This window comes from Trichoderma reesei, assembly GCF_000167675.1.
Source record: "Trichoderma reesei QM6a unplaced genomic scaffold TRIREscaffold_15, whole genome shotgun sequence".
Classification (NCBI taxonomy): Eukaryota; Fungi; Ascomycota; class Sordariomycetes; order Hypocreales; family Hypocreaceae; genus Trichoderma; species Trichoderma reesei.
The window spans coordinates 748,172-762,538 of NW_006711162.1; the positions used below are offsets into that span (position 1 = coordinate 748,172).

Here is a 14,367-nt window from a genome sequence, read left to right on the forward strand (position 1 = left end):
GTTTTTTTTATATCGCCCGTGTTCCAATGCGTTCATCGATCCCCAGACGCCCGTCCCTTTAGACCACATACTCTATACCACATCCCGTCTCACACACAAGAGACCATATATGCTCTCCCCCTCCTCCCACGAACCATATACGTTCCCCCTTCCCCTCCTCACAACAGCTTCAACCCCCCCGTAACCTTATCCACCAAGCTCTTGGGCGCCGGTCCCACGCCCAGCACCGTCATGCTGCCCGCCTCAATCTGCGTCCGCCCAGCATCCTGAATCACCTCGGCCGTGAGCCCCATGGCGCGCGCCTTGCCCCGCAGCTCGAGCAGCTCAGCCTGGCTCTTGACCTGCACGGCAATCTTGGCCTGCCCGGAGCGCTCCCACCGGGAGAGCACGCGGCGTTCGGGCGACGACGGGTCGGCGCTGGCGAGGGCCTTGTAGCAGGCGAGCGTGGCGTGCGAGCATTGAGCAGCGATTTTGCCTATGTTTTTCCATCCCCCCCCCTCAAATGTCAGTCCTCTTTTTCCCTCTTGACAATTCCGATATCCATCAGAAGAAAGAAGAAAAAGAAAAGGAAAAAAAAATACCTTTTGTCATGCCCAGATCCGTCCGCACAACCAACACCAGCTTACACTCCTCGCTGCTCTCCCCCATGAGGCTCTTCCTCTCCGCAACCCCCGACTCCCGGAAGCGCAATCCCTGCCGGCGGTCCGCGTCCAGCCCGTTGGCCCAGTTGGGCGCGTGGTCCAGCGGCGTGCCGTCGACGTCGACGTCGCTCTCGTCGCTCTCGACCGGGTCGTTGTGGTACCGCCGGCGCTCCTCGGCCAGGGCGGGCGAGATGAGGTAGCCACGCGTGGTGAAGATGCCAAACATGTAGCCCGTGACGAAGCTGGCGAGGGCCGTCGTCAGGACCATGCCCGTCTGGTAGGCCTGTTCGTCCGAGGACATGGTTTTGCTAAAGTTGGCGGCTGATGTGTTTGTGCTGTTTTTTGTTTTGTTTGTTGTTTGTGGTGATGACGTCGGTGATGTAGGCAGAGGGTGACGAGTGTCGGAGAGCAGGCAGGTTGAGTGGTGGACTGCGAAGGCGGTGGTGCTGGTGCTGATGCTGATGATGGTGCTTGAAGGTGTATGTTGGAAATGGAAAAAGGCACCACGTAGAAAAAAGCACATGCAGCCGTCACCAAAAAAGCAATGCCCTGTAGTTCCCAGGGACTCAAACGCTGTCATGCCCTGTATCTTCCATAGTACAGGTAATGTACCCCTCCAACCCCCCACTCCAACCGCTAAACCCCCCCGTATCTGGCCGGTCTCGTCGATATGTATCATCTGATTGATCATCAACTCAGCTCTCAACTCAGCCCTCGAAATATCAACTTAACCCTCAAGCTCTCAACTTAACCCCCTTCTCATCTCACCAACACCACCACCACAAACCTTCCCCTAACAAAACACCAAAATGCCCCCCAAAAAGGCCCTCGTCATCGCCCTCTCCGGCTGCTCCTCCAGCGGAAAAACCACCCTCGCCCGCCTCCTCCGCGACATCTTCCCCAACACCTTTATCCTGCACGAGGATGACTTTTACCGCCCCGAGGCCAAGTGAGTTTCCTTCCTCTCGTCCCTCTCTTCCTCAAACACTTCTCTCTAATGAGTTATAATCCTCTCATGTGAATCATGTTTAGGCTCCCTATAAAGAACGGCCTCGTGGACTGGGACTGTCCCGAATCCATCGACATACCCGCCATGGCAGACGCCCTCTCCTACATCCGCGAAAACGCCTCCTTTCCCGTCCGTAACCTCCCCTACTTACATCCCCCCTCTTTCCCCCCTCTCAATCCCAACTCCATATTCTCTCTCCAAAAACTTCAGACTAAAAACATCCAATCCAGCCAACCCTCGACTCAAAAGAAGACCAAAACTCCGTCGGCCCCTGCCCCATCCCCCCCTCCCTCACAACAACCCTCAAATCCAAAGTCCTCTCCTCCCTGCCTCCCACTCACCCCCTCTTCCTCCTCCTCTCCAACGAACCCAATCAAACACCACCACCACTCAGAATCTGCATCCTCGACGGCTTCCTCCTCTACACCCCCGCCATGTCCCCCATCCAACCCCACCTCGACCTCAAAATCTTCCTCCGCGCGTCCTACGCAAAGGCGAAAGCCCGCCGCGAGGCACGAGACGGCTACGTCACCCTCGAGGGCTTCTGGGCTGATCCCCCTGGGTACGTGGACAAGATTGTCTGGCCGAATTATGTAGAGTCGCACGCGTGGCTGTTTGAGGACGGGGATGTGGAGGGCAAGTTCAAGAGGGACGTGCTTGAGAGGGAAGGGATCCGGGTGCCGGAGGGGGAGCCCCTGGATGGTGATATGGAGGCTACGCTGACGTGGATCGTCGACTTGTTGCTGGAGGAGCTGAGAAAGTATGCCTAGATTCATCAAGAAAAGGCATGTGTTGAATAGTCATGTTGGATAGGTACCTAGATGTAAGATTCTATATAAGTCATCATCATCTTGAATCTAGGTCATATATCATCATCATCATCGAAAAACGAAAAGTTGCCAAAATCAAATGCAGGCAGTCTAGTCCATCCCTTCATCTCTCATGATCGTTTTGGAAGGTCAAACGCAAAATGCTCATCCAACATCAGTCTTCCCAAGACCCTCATCATCTTCAGCCTCACTCGCCCTCCCCAATCCCACCTTTATCCCACCATCACCACATCCTCAGCACCGCGCCTTTTCTCCTCCCTCAAAATCCGCAACGCCTCCGTCGCACCCTTCGTCTTCACCTCCTCCTTATTGACCCCCCCACGAACCTCCACAACCTCCCTCTTTCCAACAAACACCTTGCAGAAATACTCCCTCTCCCCCGCGCTCTCCTCGCTCCCCTTCATCTCGAGCTCGTACGTCACAGTCTCTGTGTTTGCCCACATGCCCAGCTCCTCCTTAGGATGCTGCACGTGGACTTCGTCACGCAGCAGCCGATCCATGTACTTTAAGATCCCAAACTGCGCAACCATGCCCTCGCACGCCGCCAGCGACCCGGAGTCGATCCACACAGCGCCGAGAACCGCCTCGAAGAGGTCAGAGTAGAACTTCTTCGGGCTCAGGGCGGCCAGCAGCGCCCAGGGGTAATGATCGTCATTGTCCATTGCTTCGTGAATCTGCTCTCTCAGGGCAGCGTGCCGCTTGTTCGTCTCCTTCAGCTCGATGGCAATGGGAAAAGAGGCCTGCCTCAAAAACGACCACAGGTAGGAAATCGTTTCCGGGACCTCCACCGTAGCTTCTTCTGTCACCACAGGGTCCGCCGCCAGTTGCACTCCGTGCTCCATTGTCATGAAAGCAAGAAAGTCCCCATTCACCAGGCCCGTCTTCAGCGTATGCATCCTGAAATGGGGCAGCGCTGGCTTCAGCCTAAAGAGCTTCGTAACGATAATGTTGTCCAGGACAGCGTCTCCTATGAATTCGAGCCTCTCGAGAGATCGCGTTCCGAAGTCTGCAGCATACGAGGCATGCGTCAGAGCCTCCATCAAGAGCGCCTTTTTCTGGAACGTGTAGCCGATCAACTTCTCCAGCGGCTCCAATGGCGGCGGGAGAGGCTCGCCGTCTGGCACTCTCGCAAAGAGAGACTCTCTATCTGCATCAACACTGGTCCACGAGCCTTCGGGGACGAATTTTGAGATGCAAGTCACTGCCTTTGAAAGGCCTCCATCGACGTATGAGGCCCCGATCAGCGCCTCGACCACGTCTGCGAGCGTCTTGGTCGATAATTTTCTCTTCTCCGGCGTAGCGACGTCCCCTTGCTGGAGGACCTCGTCCAGGTAGAGTGGGCGCCACTTTTGACCGGTAAAAGGTTTCGTCAAGATGAACCTCGGCAGCCCAAACTCGAGAGCGGCTTTGTACAGCCTCGAGTTGGAGACGAGTCGGTCTCTCCAATACGAGAGATAGCCCTCGGGATAGTCGGGTTCTAGGCAGTATCAAATGTGGTCAGCAAAACAGTTCCATGTCAGAGGACAGGTGCACACAGGAGTCATATATGAGTAAAACGCTTGAGCAACTTACTTTCAGCAGCGGCGCGCATACAGGCACAAAACTTGAGAATCGAGTCGCCCAAAAACTCCAGCCTCTCGTAATTCACCGGCTCCGAGGCACTCCGCGCGCTGATGGCCTCCTTGACCAGCTGCAGATCCGAAATGCCAACCTCGTCGAGAACGGAGTAGGCCAGCTCCTTGGCCATGAGCATGACGCCGAGCTCGTGGATCATGGTCGGGATCAGCATGCCAAACTGGGCGTGCCTGGCGGGGATGGTATCGACTGTCGCCCACGACAGCGGATATACGCGTGCGTATGGCTTGCTACTAACCTCATTCTTGGCGGGATTCCCTTGGAGGCGATGCAGAAAGTCGGTCCGCCGCGTCCATTTGGTGAGCACGAGATACGGCACGTCTTCGGGCGCCTTGTCGTACTCGTAAAAGGTATTCTGGACCTGGCTCGGTTCGGGCTTGAACGCAATGGTATCCTTGTACAGGTAGGGGGCTCTGGTGTTGTCCCGGATGAGAAACTCTCCCCGGCTGACGCTCTCATTCTGTGGATCGTATGTGAGCTCGCCAATTTGGTTCAGCGATAGGGGTTGATCCTTGGCCCAGACCCGAATGACGTGCTCTTTCTGCTCGAGAGGCCATCGATGACCGAAATGCAGCGCCAGCAAAGTCGATGTATGATCTGGCAGGGACGCAACTTGCTCGTGCGGCACGGGTATCCCGGCCTTCAGCTGCAACTCCACCTGGTGATTGCGGTCGAGGAACATTTTCAGGGGCTGAGGCTGGTTCAGCCAGACTGGCAGCAGAACCTCGTACTCTGCACTTACTCGGCCGTCCTCCTCCACGCAGCTCAAGGAGTAAAGCCACTTGTCGCCAGCTTCCCGCCACGCAGGAGCGACACGATGCCATGGCTTCATCAACGGCTCGACCGGCACCTCGGATACTCGCTTATCGATTCCGAGCATGTCGCTGGACTTGAAGGGCAGCAGGTTCTCGTTGACGAGCTTCGCGTCATACAGGGCTATATACGCCTGATACGCAGCATCCTTGGTGGCGTTCTTCTCGGAGCGCCAAGGAGAAGCACTGGTGTGCTGCCTCAGATTCACCGGCAGAAACGGAGGGAGCAGTACAATGGCAGTCAACAAAGGAGAGTCCTGCTCCCTGCGGATGATGTAGTCCGGGCGGCTGTCCACAAAGTCCGACGGGCACAAGACTCTGCAGAAGTGCTCGAGGTGCTGCTTCGCATTGTCAAAATCTAGCCTTGCGCCGGTAGACGGGACGGTGAAGGAGATGGTGCTCGGACTCTCCGAATCTTCCAGTTTGCCGAGTTCGCGAATCGCCCTCTCTTCGTCTTCGAAGATCCTGTTCATCTCCTCCTCTTTCGCCTGCCACTTCAAGATCGCAGGGTTGGCATCGTCAAAGAAAAGAAGGAGATTCGAGTCCTTGGAGCGAGCCCGTCCGCGCCGCTGGATAAAGGACTTTGGGGTCGTCGGAGTGTCAAAGCATATGACTAGGTTGCAGGCAGGCACGTCGATGCCCTCCTCCAGCACTGACGTCGCAATCAGCAGGTTAATCTTGCCGGAGCGGAAGCTCTGCAGGTCCTTGTAGTCCGTTTTCTGGTCGAAGTCATAAACGGCCTTCCGCCGCCCAGCGTAATTTGAGGTGCCAACCATGGTCCCGATCCGGTACCGGGACGTGATTGTGTGGTTGACAGAGAGAACCTCGGCCAGCATAGCAACCATGACTCGTTCCTCGACGAAGATGATGCCCACCGTGGGCTCCTCTACCGACAGAAGCTCAAAGATTAGCTTACCGACCTTGTCGGAAATGTCTTCAAAGACCTGTGGCACATCGGAAGGACGTTGGACCTTGACTCGACGATAGATGTCGGCCAGGTGCTTCTTTTCCAGGAAGCTTGTCGACCCCGACGACCACTTGTTGCCATACTCGTCAACTCCATCCGTCTGCCTGTCCACCTTGTCCAAGTGAGCTGAGATGGCCTTCCAGATGAAGAGGTCAGCAGCCCAGGGACCGAGTTGCTTGCATATCTCTCTTGATCGGGCGCAGAACGACTTCATCTGGTTCTGTGTGTAGGTATCGTACTTTTCAATGGCTGTTAGCAGCAGGCGGTTGTTTCGGTCCGTAGGGTTGTTGCGCAGCATGAGTATGTAGGGGTCTTCGAGAATGTCCAGCGCCCGGTAGACCCGATCCAAGTCGCGCATGGTGGGCGTCGTGATGTCTTCTTTGCCGGCTTTATAGATGATGTGCTTGATATTGGGCCTCTTGACGCATTTGAGCAGTTCGTCGCGATGGAGAGTGGGCGAGACGCATCTTGCATCCATCAGCCATTCCAAGGCATCAATATCGGCAAGCTCAGACTGAATGCTCGGAGTTGCCGTCAGACCCAGAACAGCAGGCACGCTTTCACCAGCCAGCTTGCGCGGATGGTAGTGGTGGAGCATGATTTTGCCGCCTGGACTTCTGCCAATGCAGTTGTGGACTTTTGCACAAGACACGTCAGCGATTTGCAACTTCTGGCGGCCCCTTTGCCTTTACAGAGTGAAGGCAGGTCGTCCCATACCTTCATCAAATACAAGCAGCGCCAGAAGACCCAAGTTCAGGTAAGCATGGTCAAGGGCATCGAGCAGAACCTGGGGTGTGGATATGACAATTCGAACCGTGTCGAGAAGAATGGCCCAGATATCCGGCCCCCAAGCATCGATATTGGAGTTCCCGGCCAGTGTCATCATGGGCACGGCAGGTATCTGCAACTTGAGCACATCGTGTTGCTGATGACACAGCGAAACTGTTGGCGCGATGAACCAGATGATCTGATGCGTGCTGCGTCAGTGCAGCTGTCCAGGTCGTTGTGCAACTGTATCCAGACGGCAGACTCACCTTTGATGCATCGCAGATTTCCAGCTCCTTCTTGATACGAAGCACAGCTCTGATGCAAGCGCCAAGTCAGTCTTTTGCGAAGAAGGGTGCTAAGGGCTGGCACAGGTTACGTGGGCTGCCGATGATGAAGATGCACAACTTACACTTGAGTCTTGCCACTTCCCGTGTCCATCTAGATTTATAACAACGCCCCTTGGTCAATGGACATGTCTTTCAACGTCGAAGACAACGACAGCAAAGGGGGAGACGGGGGATTGGAGAGAAACTTCAACATACAGCAACAATGACATTTTGCTTGAGGCTCTTGTCGAGCATCTCGATCTGATAGGCCCTCATGACTTTGACTTGCTCTCCCTCCTCGCCCAGCAGTGCTGCCTGGGAGCCTGAGGTTGTTGTCGGGATGGCTCCATCTTGACCGGGCGTAGGCTGCTTGATATCAGCTCCAGGCACGGCAGCCTCGTCGGCGACATGGCCATCGGGAGCACCATCCGACCCCGTGGCCGCGCCCGCCCCTTTCTCGACGGCGTGGCCAGTCACATAGTTGAGCGATGGAGCCACGTCTCCAGAGGAGCAAGACGACCATGAATCCGCGTCCGACGACGACGACGAGCGTGGGCGCACCCGCGGCACGTCATCCCCAGCGCTCGCCAGGCCCGGAGCAGCAGCCGAAGCAGCGCGGACAGGACCAGGACCAGACCCAGGCCCTGACCCTGACCCTGATGGCAGCCCAGGGCCAGCCGCCGCTACTAGCTGCAACATGGAAAGGCGACGGCGGCAGTTTGGCGCTCCCGCGGCGGCGGATCCCGGGGTGTGACTCAGGCAGCGGCCCCTGCGAAGCACCCGCAGCCTCAGGGAGCGTATTCTGACGTGTCGGGCAGACGCAACGAGTGCGTATCGAGCGACTAGCTGCGCGTGAATCCCGGCTCGCGATGCCTCACGGCGACGGCGGCGGAGTTGGTTGCGGGGTTGGCGACTCGACGCTGGCGGGCTGGGACGCGGATTTGCACCTGGATCACCTGGATCTGGAGCTGGAGCTGCTGGATTCATGCCCCTGCTCGGCGGGAAGCCGGTGATTTGCGTGGCTGCCACTGGGGAGCTAAGAGAGAGGCAAGCCGTAGTCTTAGTCGTAGTTATATGTAGTTGTAAGGTAAGGCAAGGTACATGTAGTCGTCTGTAGGGCCTGTCTAGCGAACCTTGAGGTTTCCTGGATCCACGGCGAGCTTGGCCAGCATCAGAGAGAGGAGGAGGAGGCAGAGAGGCGTCAACAGCTGAGGCGTCACGGCTCGAGTGTCACAGGCATCGCTTCCCCGCAGGTGGAACAAGGCGTGTGTCCTTTCGTTGGGCTGCTGAGATGCCAATTGCTTGCTTGCTGGGGGTGAGAGAGAGGCCGCAGAGGTGTAGGAGGAGGAGACGCAATTGGGTGACGTGGGGGGAGTGAATGAATACAACGTCAAAGCAGGACTGCGAATTCAATCTATGGCAGGCAAGGACACTCGTGCACGACAGGCTACATAGCTACTATTAGCAAACGGAGGATGTTGTTTTTGTGTTGGTTCATGCAGCCACTCATGCAGAGCCCCGGCCTCTTCTCACCTTGTTTGGGTTGTTGAAGCTTGTTTCGTGGCTTGATAGTGAGCCGCTGCGTTAAGATTCAAACTGTCACCGTTAGCGTCGGCAGCCTCGTTCACGGCCTCTCCTTGGTTTCTGGAACTCTCACAGGTATGTCAAGCAAGAATGTGTATCTTGACAATTTACCTCGATTCAACCAGACCCGGTGTTATCTGTTCTGGTTATTGCTATCTTATAGTACTGTTGGGCCCCACGAGTGGCCGCTGCCTGGCCCGTCAACTCACCAGTCTACCTTGCCTTGTAGTGTGTCGGCCTCCCACATGAATGCGTTTACCCGGCACAACATGTGAGCAAATGCTACCTCTACATTGAAAGCTTTCCAGGTCATATGAGCCAGGGATCAAGAAATCCGCGGAAAGGTCAATAAAATGGGAGTTACTGAGTATATTCCGTCCCGTGCCTTTTCTTCATGCTGGTCTCTGGAGGAAATCTCACGGCTATCGTCACGAATGGCCGAATAAGTGCGACCATCTTCAGAGCTTCGTGTGACTGGCGACCATCTTTACCCGAAGTCAGATAGACAGGAATCACCATTGGTAGCAGTGACTAATTAATGCACTGTTACAACACATGACTGACAAGTTTCGAAAACCAAGAATAAGGTACTATCAATATCATAAGTACCTAGGATCTAAGGTATGTAGGCAGACCGTCATCATCACCTTCAAACCCCCGACAGGACAGGCCTCAATCCCCGGCAGTAGGTACATACTCTATCTCCGGGACTTGACGACCCACCATTGCGATTGCCGCCTCAATGCCAGAAGGAACTTTTGTCCTCCCAGTGCTTTGTCCTGCTACTGTCATTACCAAGCAAGCCTTAGGAGTCATAAGAGTCATACTGAACCTTAGGTACTTGTTGGGCAGAGCCATGTGGCCTACACTCCCAAACTCAAAATTACTGGTCCGTTCATGCCTTGGATCATGTATCTTTCCATTTGCCAATCATAGGCCTCCCGGAACTTTCAAGCAATAGAGAGGTCAGCTCGATGCTGGACAGGGCAGACCGTACTTACACGTACCTAGGTAGCCTCTCTGTAGAACCTTTGACCCTCAAAAGGTTCATCACCAAGTTATTGCGTAGCATGACCTAGAATACTGAAATTAGATCGCGCAAGTAGCAATAATTCGCTATACTATGTATGCGGCAAGTCGCATTTCAGAAGCCGGTTCTGTTCAACCACAGTCCAACCGTCGTCAATCTGGAGATGCGTCACAGGAGCCGCAGGTGACTGCACAGCGATGCACCGTGGTGATGACATTGAATCTGCCTAGGTATAATTACCTACATTTTCAATGTCTGTCTTCAAAAATAGAATAAAGTGCCACTTGGCATTCGACAATTGTTGTGTTGAACAATTGGGAGTATCTACGTCGTGAATCATGTTGCAAGCAAGAGGTATAGGTAGGTACCTTACCTGTTGAAGCAGCTAGCGCCCTAGAGGCAGCCTCTGATGTCGTCTTGTCATTTTTTGATCCATCTCAAACAAGTCTCAACAACGCATCCCATGCACCATGGAGCTTTTCGCAACAGGCTTCAACGCCTGGAACCAGCTCACTTTCACCAAAGGCAGCCCCCAAGAGGCCATCCCAGAGGAACCAGATGACCTCTTCGGCTTTACAAAAGTTCTCTCCGCCACATCCATTGAACGGCCAGTATCGCGCCTCACTTACACCATCGGTACCTTATATCAAATCACAACCTATCTCATACCCCATCACACCTCCCTTTTACGCCCTATAAAAGACCATTACCGCCTAAACCTCAACAATCAAACCACAAACTGACAAAAGATTTCCCCCCCCTCCAGTCCGAAAAGACGACCACCTCATCCTCGCCGGCCATGGCCCCTCGCAGCACAACCTCGAGCACCTCTACGCGTCCGCCGAAACCGCAACCGGCCAACTCCTCACCATCATCCATGAAGATGAAGATGGCGACATCAACAACAAGCTAGCCAAGCACGCCTCCCCATCCTCCTGGTCATCCGGCGCCAACCCAGACTCAACCTTCACCTGCCGACCCAAAGCAACCCAACTCGCCGCCTTCGACACCGGCTTCGTCATCCTCCACTCCGACGGCACCGTCTCGACCTTTGGCGACCCTCGCTTTGAAGCTTGTCTTGGAAGAGACACCGATCCGCCCAACCCGTAAGTCTCTCTCTCTCTCTCTCTCACACACACACACACACACACACTCCTATTCATCCTCCCCCATCAAACGAATACCGGATGTGCATTAGGACGTTCCTCCTACTATCCCGGGAATCGTAAGAGCCGGACGACTAACCCGGGCCACGGAGTTAACCAGCCCACCCGACCTTCCGGGCCCGGTACCCGATCTCCACGAAATCGCCTCCTCGGAGGACCCCATCAAACACGTCACGGCAGGCGGCTCCGCCGTCGCGGCGCTGACGACCAGCGGCAGCGTCTACGTCTGGGGCTCGCGGACGCTCTCGTCGTCATCATCCTCATCATCATCATCATCATCAAAGACAGCGGAAATATCTCGTCATCATCGCCTAGGACATGGCTTCACAGAACTCTCTGGTATCCCAAACTACACGGAGATTGATGGCGGAAAGGATGTCGTAGATGTTGCCCTGGGGGAGGGCCATGCCATTGCGCTGACGGCTGATGGGCTTGTGTATGTCGTTGGCGAGAATGCTAATGGCCAGCTGGGATTGGGCGAGGTTGGTAAGGGGGTGTCCGGCACAGATGGATGGCTCAAGCTTCGATTCGAAGCTCCCGAGGGTTCCAAGATTGTGGGAGTCGCGGCTGGCCCACGGTCGTCCTTTATCCTTACAGCTAAGCTATAGCCTCAGCAGGTTCTCAGCCAAGAAAAATACCAAGATTCATGAAAAGGAAGAATAGCCGACATAAGACGACGCTGCATGCCAAATTCTTTTGTTTATTAAGCTTTATGGTACATCAAAGCCTGCTCATCATCATTCCGCGTGCGGCATGTCTATCATAGACTTGACAGGTAATCCTCAATCTCCTGAGGAGTCAGCTTTCTAAACCGGGGGCCCGTGGCACCCTCAACTCCCTCGACACCCAGCAAGTGGTCAGCTGGAGGGCCAACGATGCCTATCAGAAAGGTCAGTATGTGATCCAGCCGCACATTTGCAGCACTAGGCAGGGACGTACCGATCTCGATCGAGTCACCGTTCATCTCGCCTTCAATGTTGTCCTTGAGCGTCAGCAGCGCAATGTGGATGGCGTCTTCCAGCTCGAGCTCCTCCGAGTATCGCTTCTCCAAAAAGGTCTTCGCCTTGGTTGCGCTCTTGCCAATGGCCGTGGCCTTCCACGGGAAATAGCTGCCCGTCGGGTCGACCTGGTACAGCATAGGTCCTCCCTTGTGGATGCCGCCCGTCTTTTTTGTCTTCTTCACCTCCTCACCCTCCTTGACCTCGGTCTCCTCCTCAGGGTCGATGCCCTCGTCCCAGCCGGCAATCAACATGCTGACGCCGTATGGCCGGACACCAGCCGACTGAGTGGCCTCCTGCATGACTCTGGCGACATCCTGCACGAGTATTCTGGTGGGGGGGTATTCGTTGTAGATGCGCTTGTAGCCGGTGTGGGAGACCTTGCGCGCTCTGTCGACAAGCACTCTGTAGTCGGGGCCCATGCCGGAGTAGACGGTGCCGATGTTGGGCGTGATGTGGCTGATCTTGGACAGGCTGCTCTGGTCGGCGAGGGGAGACGAGGACTTCTTTTCGGTAGCGAGGACGATGCCGTTGGTAGCTGCGTGGTTGCCCTCGTTAGCTGGTCTGTCATGTCACCTTCGAGGGGTAGCTCAGCCTACCTTTGATACCCAGCGCTGTGATGCCCTGGTTGACGGCATTCAGAGCATACTCTGCGAGAGAAAAGCTACATGTCAGCATCGTCCTAGAGCGAGCATTCCACTCGGTGGGTGGTCAAGGCCCGCGCAGGCTGCCCAGGGAAGTGCATACCGATTTGCACCAGCTTGCCGCTATCAACATCACAAGCAGTCAGTAGAGGGGTCTTTCGCAGCTGGAGATGACGTCCACGACGTACCTGGGCGAGAAGGTTGTGAGGGAGAAGGAGTATCTGTCCGCCATGGCTGGAGGGGTGTCGACTGATGTGCGGGCTGGTCGGGCGAGGAGATGCGGTGCTGCAATGCGTTTGCTGGAGTTGAAGCTGCTCTGCCCTGCTAGAGGTATGCCATAATGCAATCCCACCTCCGGCGTCAAGGCCAGGCACACTGAAGCTGCGCGTCAAGCTCGGGCCAGCCTAGCTGGTGGCGGACTTACTGTTCTGCCGGCCTCCGGTGGGGAGCTCCCTCTTTTCCCACCCACTGAACTTTGGTGCAGCTTTTTCTGGCTCCGACAATATCATTACTATCCCCTAGCACAAGCATCATCCATCACCTCTCGCGGTCACGCAGTCGGAGGAATCGGCTAGCCGGAATGTGAGGCAGAAAGTGGTGAAGTGGCCTCTTTACATTCCGTCTCTGTGAAGACTCGAGCGTGCCTTTTCCCCCCTTTCCTCTTCAGTTTGTCCTTCTCGAGCTGGCGCTTGACCGACAGCTTGCTGAGCACTTCTACCATGTGAAGCACACCACTTACCATCCATTGACTTCTATATCTGCTTTTCTCGTCAGTATATTGCAGGAGCGATACCCCAGGCTGTGTCCCTGTTGGCGCGTCAGAAGTTGAAACCCAGACCGGGCACTACTTCTGCTCTTCTATTCTCTGCCGAGACATCAGCCGTGATGGAATGGTTTGGAGAGAGGGTGCGAACCCCGTACCAGGCGACGGTGCACGAAAGGACGTCGGCGGCATATCCCGATGAACGTTCGGCATCTGACAACACCAGAGAGCACCCGCGTGCACAATCTCAACCGCCCCCAGATGCCAGGCATGGGCACAGACGATATAAGCCACGAACATGTCGGATCTGCCTGGACTCAGTGGAACCAAGATTTCCTCCCAACTCGTCCCAGTCGACCAAGCCAACCTACGTGTCCGACGACCCTGAGCTTGGAAAATTGCTGTCCCCGTGCAAGTGCAAGGGATCGCAAAAGTACGTCCATGAGGGGTGCCTCAATGCTTGGCGCCTATCGAACCCTACTGCCAAGAGGAACTACTGGCAATGCCCGACGTGCAAGTTTTCCTACCGGCTGGTTCGCCTCCATTGGGCCTCGATGCTAAGCAGCACATGGGCCCAAGCCGGCCTGACGGTGGTGATTCTCTTGACGAGCATCTTCTTCCTGGGTTTCATGGCAGATCCGCTTCTCAATCTCTGGTTCGATCCTGTCGGTACCGTCACCGATGCCGTTACGAGCGTGGTCACAGATATTGAAGCGTTACGGGAGCCAGACTGGGAACCACCGACAACGTGGACCGAACACTTTGTCAAGGGCTTCTTCTCCCTCGGTCTTGTTGGCATCTTCAAGTCCATGCTGGCCCTTTCACCTTGGCACTGGTGGAATCTGCGTAGCATGACGGGAACCGGCAGACGCCAGGGCACTGGAAGGGCCAGAGTGGAGAACATCAGTCTCCTTTTCGTTCTCATGGGAGCCTTTACCACTCTCGTGGGGATTTGGAAAGGCGTCAGGAAGTTGAGTGAACGTCTGCTGAAGAATGTGAGTGAGAGGGTCCTGGACGTGGACGGCAACGACGGTGATGCCGACGAAGACGACGACGACGGAATACCCGAAGCGAAGAAGGATGAATGACGAATCTAGCCTTGTCATTTCTCTCATCTGATCTGGAGACGTTCCTCATCATCCTTATGTTACTGGACCAAGCGTCCTGCTTTTGCTCTTTTCTCTTGCACACTCT

At 55.4% G+C, this 14,367-nt stretch overlaps 6 protein-coding genes across 6 annotated transcripts; 3 read left to right on the forward strand and 3 right to left on the reverse strand.

Moving 5' to 3' along the window:
* Positions 1–158: 158 nt before the first annotated feature.
* TRIREDRAFT_109397 (uncharacterized protein) lies at positions 159–942 on the reverse strand (the record flags this gene model as incomplete). The annotated part of the gene is made up of 2 exons (XM_006967073.1): positions 159–475; positions 582–942. The coding sequence occupies 2 exons, from the start codon at positions 940–942 to the stop codon at positions 159–161; spliced, it is 678 nt and encodes a 225-aa protein (XP_006967135.1).
* A 484-nt stretch (positions 943–1,426) lies between these two features.
* On the forward strand, positions 1,427–2,420 carry TRIREDRAFT_122828 (uncharacterized protein; the record flags this gene model as incomplete). The annotated part of the gene is made up of 3 exons (XM_006966975.1): positions 1,427–1,590; positions 1,674–1,779; positions 1,881–2,420. The coding sequence occupies exons 1-3, from the start codon at positions 1,451–1,453 to the stop codon at positions 2,418–2,420; spliced, it is 786 nt and encodes a 261-aa protein (XP_006967037.1). The 5' UTR covers positions 1,427–1,450.
* A 272-nt stretch (positions 2,421–2,692) lies between these two features.
* Positions 2,693–7,267, reverse strand: TRIREDRAFT_79823 (uncharacterized protein; the record flags this gene model as incomplete). The annotated part of the gene is made up of 6 exons (XM_006967074.1): positions 2,693–3,957; positions 4,053–6,530; positions 6,612–6,861; positions 6,929–6,977; positions 7,072–7,100; positions 7,205–7,267. 6 exons carry the CDS (start codon positions 7,262–7,264, stop codon positions 2,693–2,695), a joined length of 4,131 nt encoding a protein of 1,376 aa, XP_006967136.1.
* Positions 7,268–10,072: 2,805 nt separating this feature from the next.
* On the forward strand, positions 10,073–11,376 carry TRIREDRAFT_65164 (uncharacterized protein; the record flags this gene model as incomplete). Its single annotated transcript, XM_006966976.1, has 3 exons — positions 10,073–10,238; positions 10,378–10,708; positions 10,869–11,376. The coding sequence occupies 3 exons, from the start codon at positions 10,073–10,075 to the stop codon at positions 11,374–11,376; spliced, it is 1,005 nt and encodes a 334-aa protein (XP_006967038.1).
* Positions 11,377–11,448: 72 nt separating this feature from the next.
* Positions 11,449–12,653, reverse strand: TRIREDRAFT_79825 (20S proteasome, subunit Y7). Its single transcript, XM_006967075.1, has 6 exons — positions 12,599–12,653; positions 12,514–12,533; positions 12,366–12,416; positions 11,970–12,304; positions 11,708–11,915; positions 11,449–11,647 (listed from the first exon to the last, which is right to left on the reverse strand). Exons 1-6 carry the CDS (start codon positions 12,640–12,642, stop codon positions 11,529–11,531), a joined length of 777 nt encoding a protein of 258 aa, XP_006967137.1. The 5' UTR covers positions 12,643–12,653; the 3' UTR covers positions 11,449–11,528.
* A 642-nt stretch (positions 12,654–13,295) lies between these two features.
* On the forward strand, positions 13,296–14,261 carry TRIREDRAFT_79828 (uncharacterized protein; the record flags this gene model as incomplete). Its single annotated transcript, XM_006966977.1, has 1 exon — positions 13,296–14,261. One exon carries the CDS (start codon positions 13,296–13,298, stop codon positions 14,259–14,261), a length of 966 nt encoding a protein of 321 aa, XP_006967039.1.
* Positions 14,262–14,367: the final 106 nt, after the last annotated feature.

What these genes read in the sequence shown, in the direction of transcription:
- TRIREDRAFT_79825 (XM_006967075.1), bottom strand. Translation starts at nt 12,642, where the DNA reads ATGGCGGACAGATACTCCTTCTCCCTCACAACCTTCTCGCCCAG. An exon ending in CGGCAAGCTGGTGCAAATCG is followed by an intron (nt 12,417 to 12,513) that starts GTATGCACTTCC and finishes TTTCTCTCGCAG; the next exon opens with AGTATGCTCTGAATGCCGTC. An exon ending in CACAGCGCTGGGTATCAAAG is followed by an intron (nt 12,305 to 12,365) that starts GTAGGCTGAGCT and finishes GCAACCACGCAG; the next exon opens with CTACCAACGGCATCGTCCTC.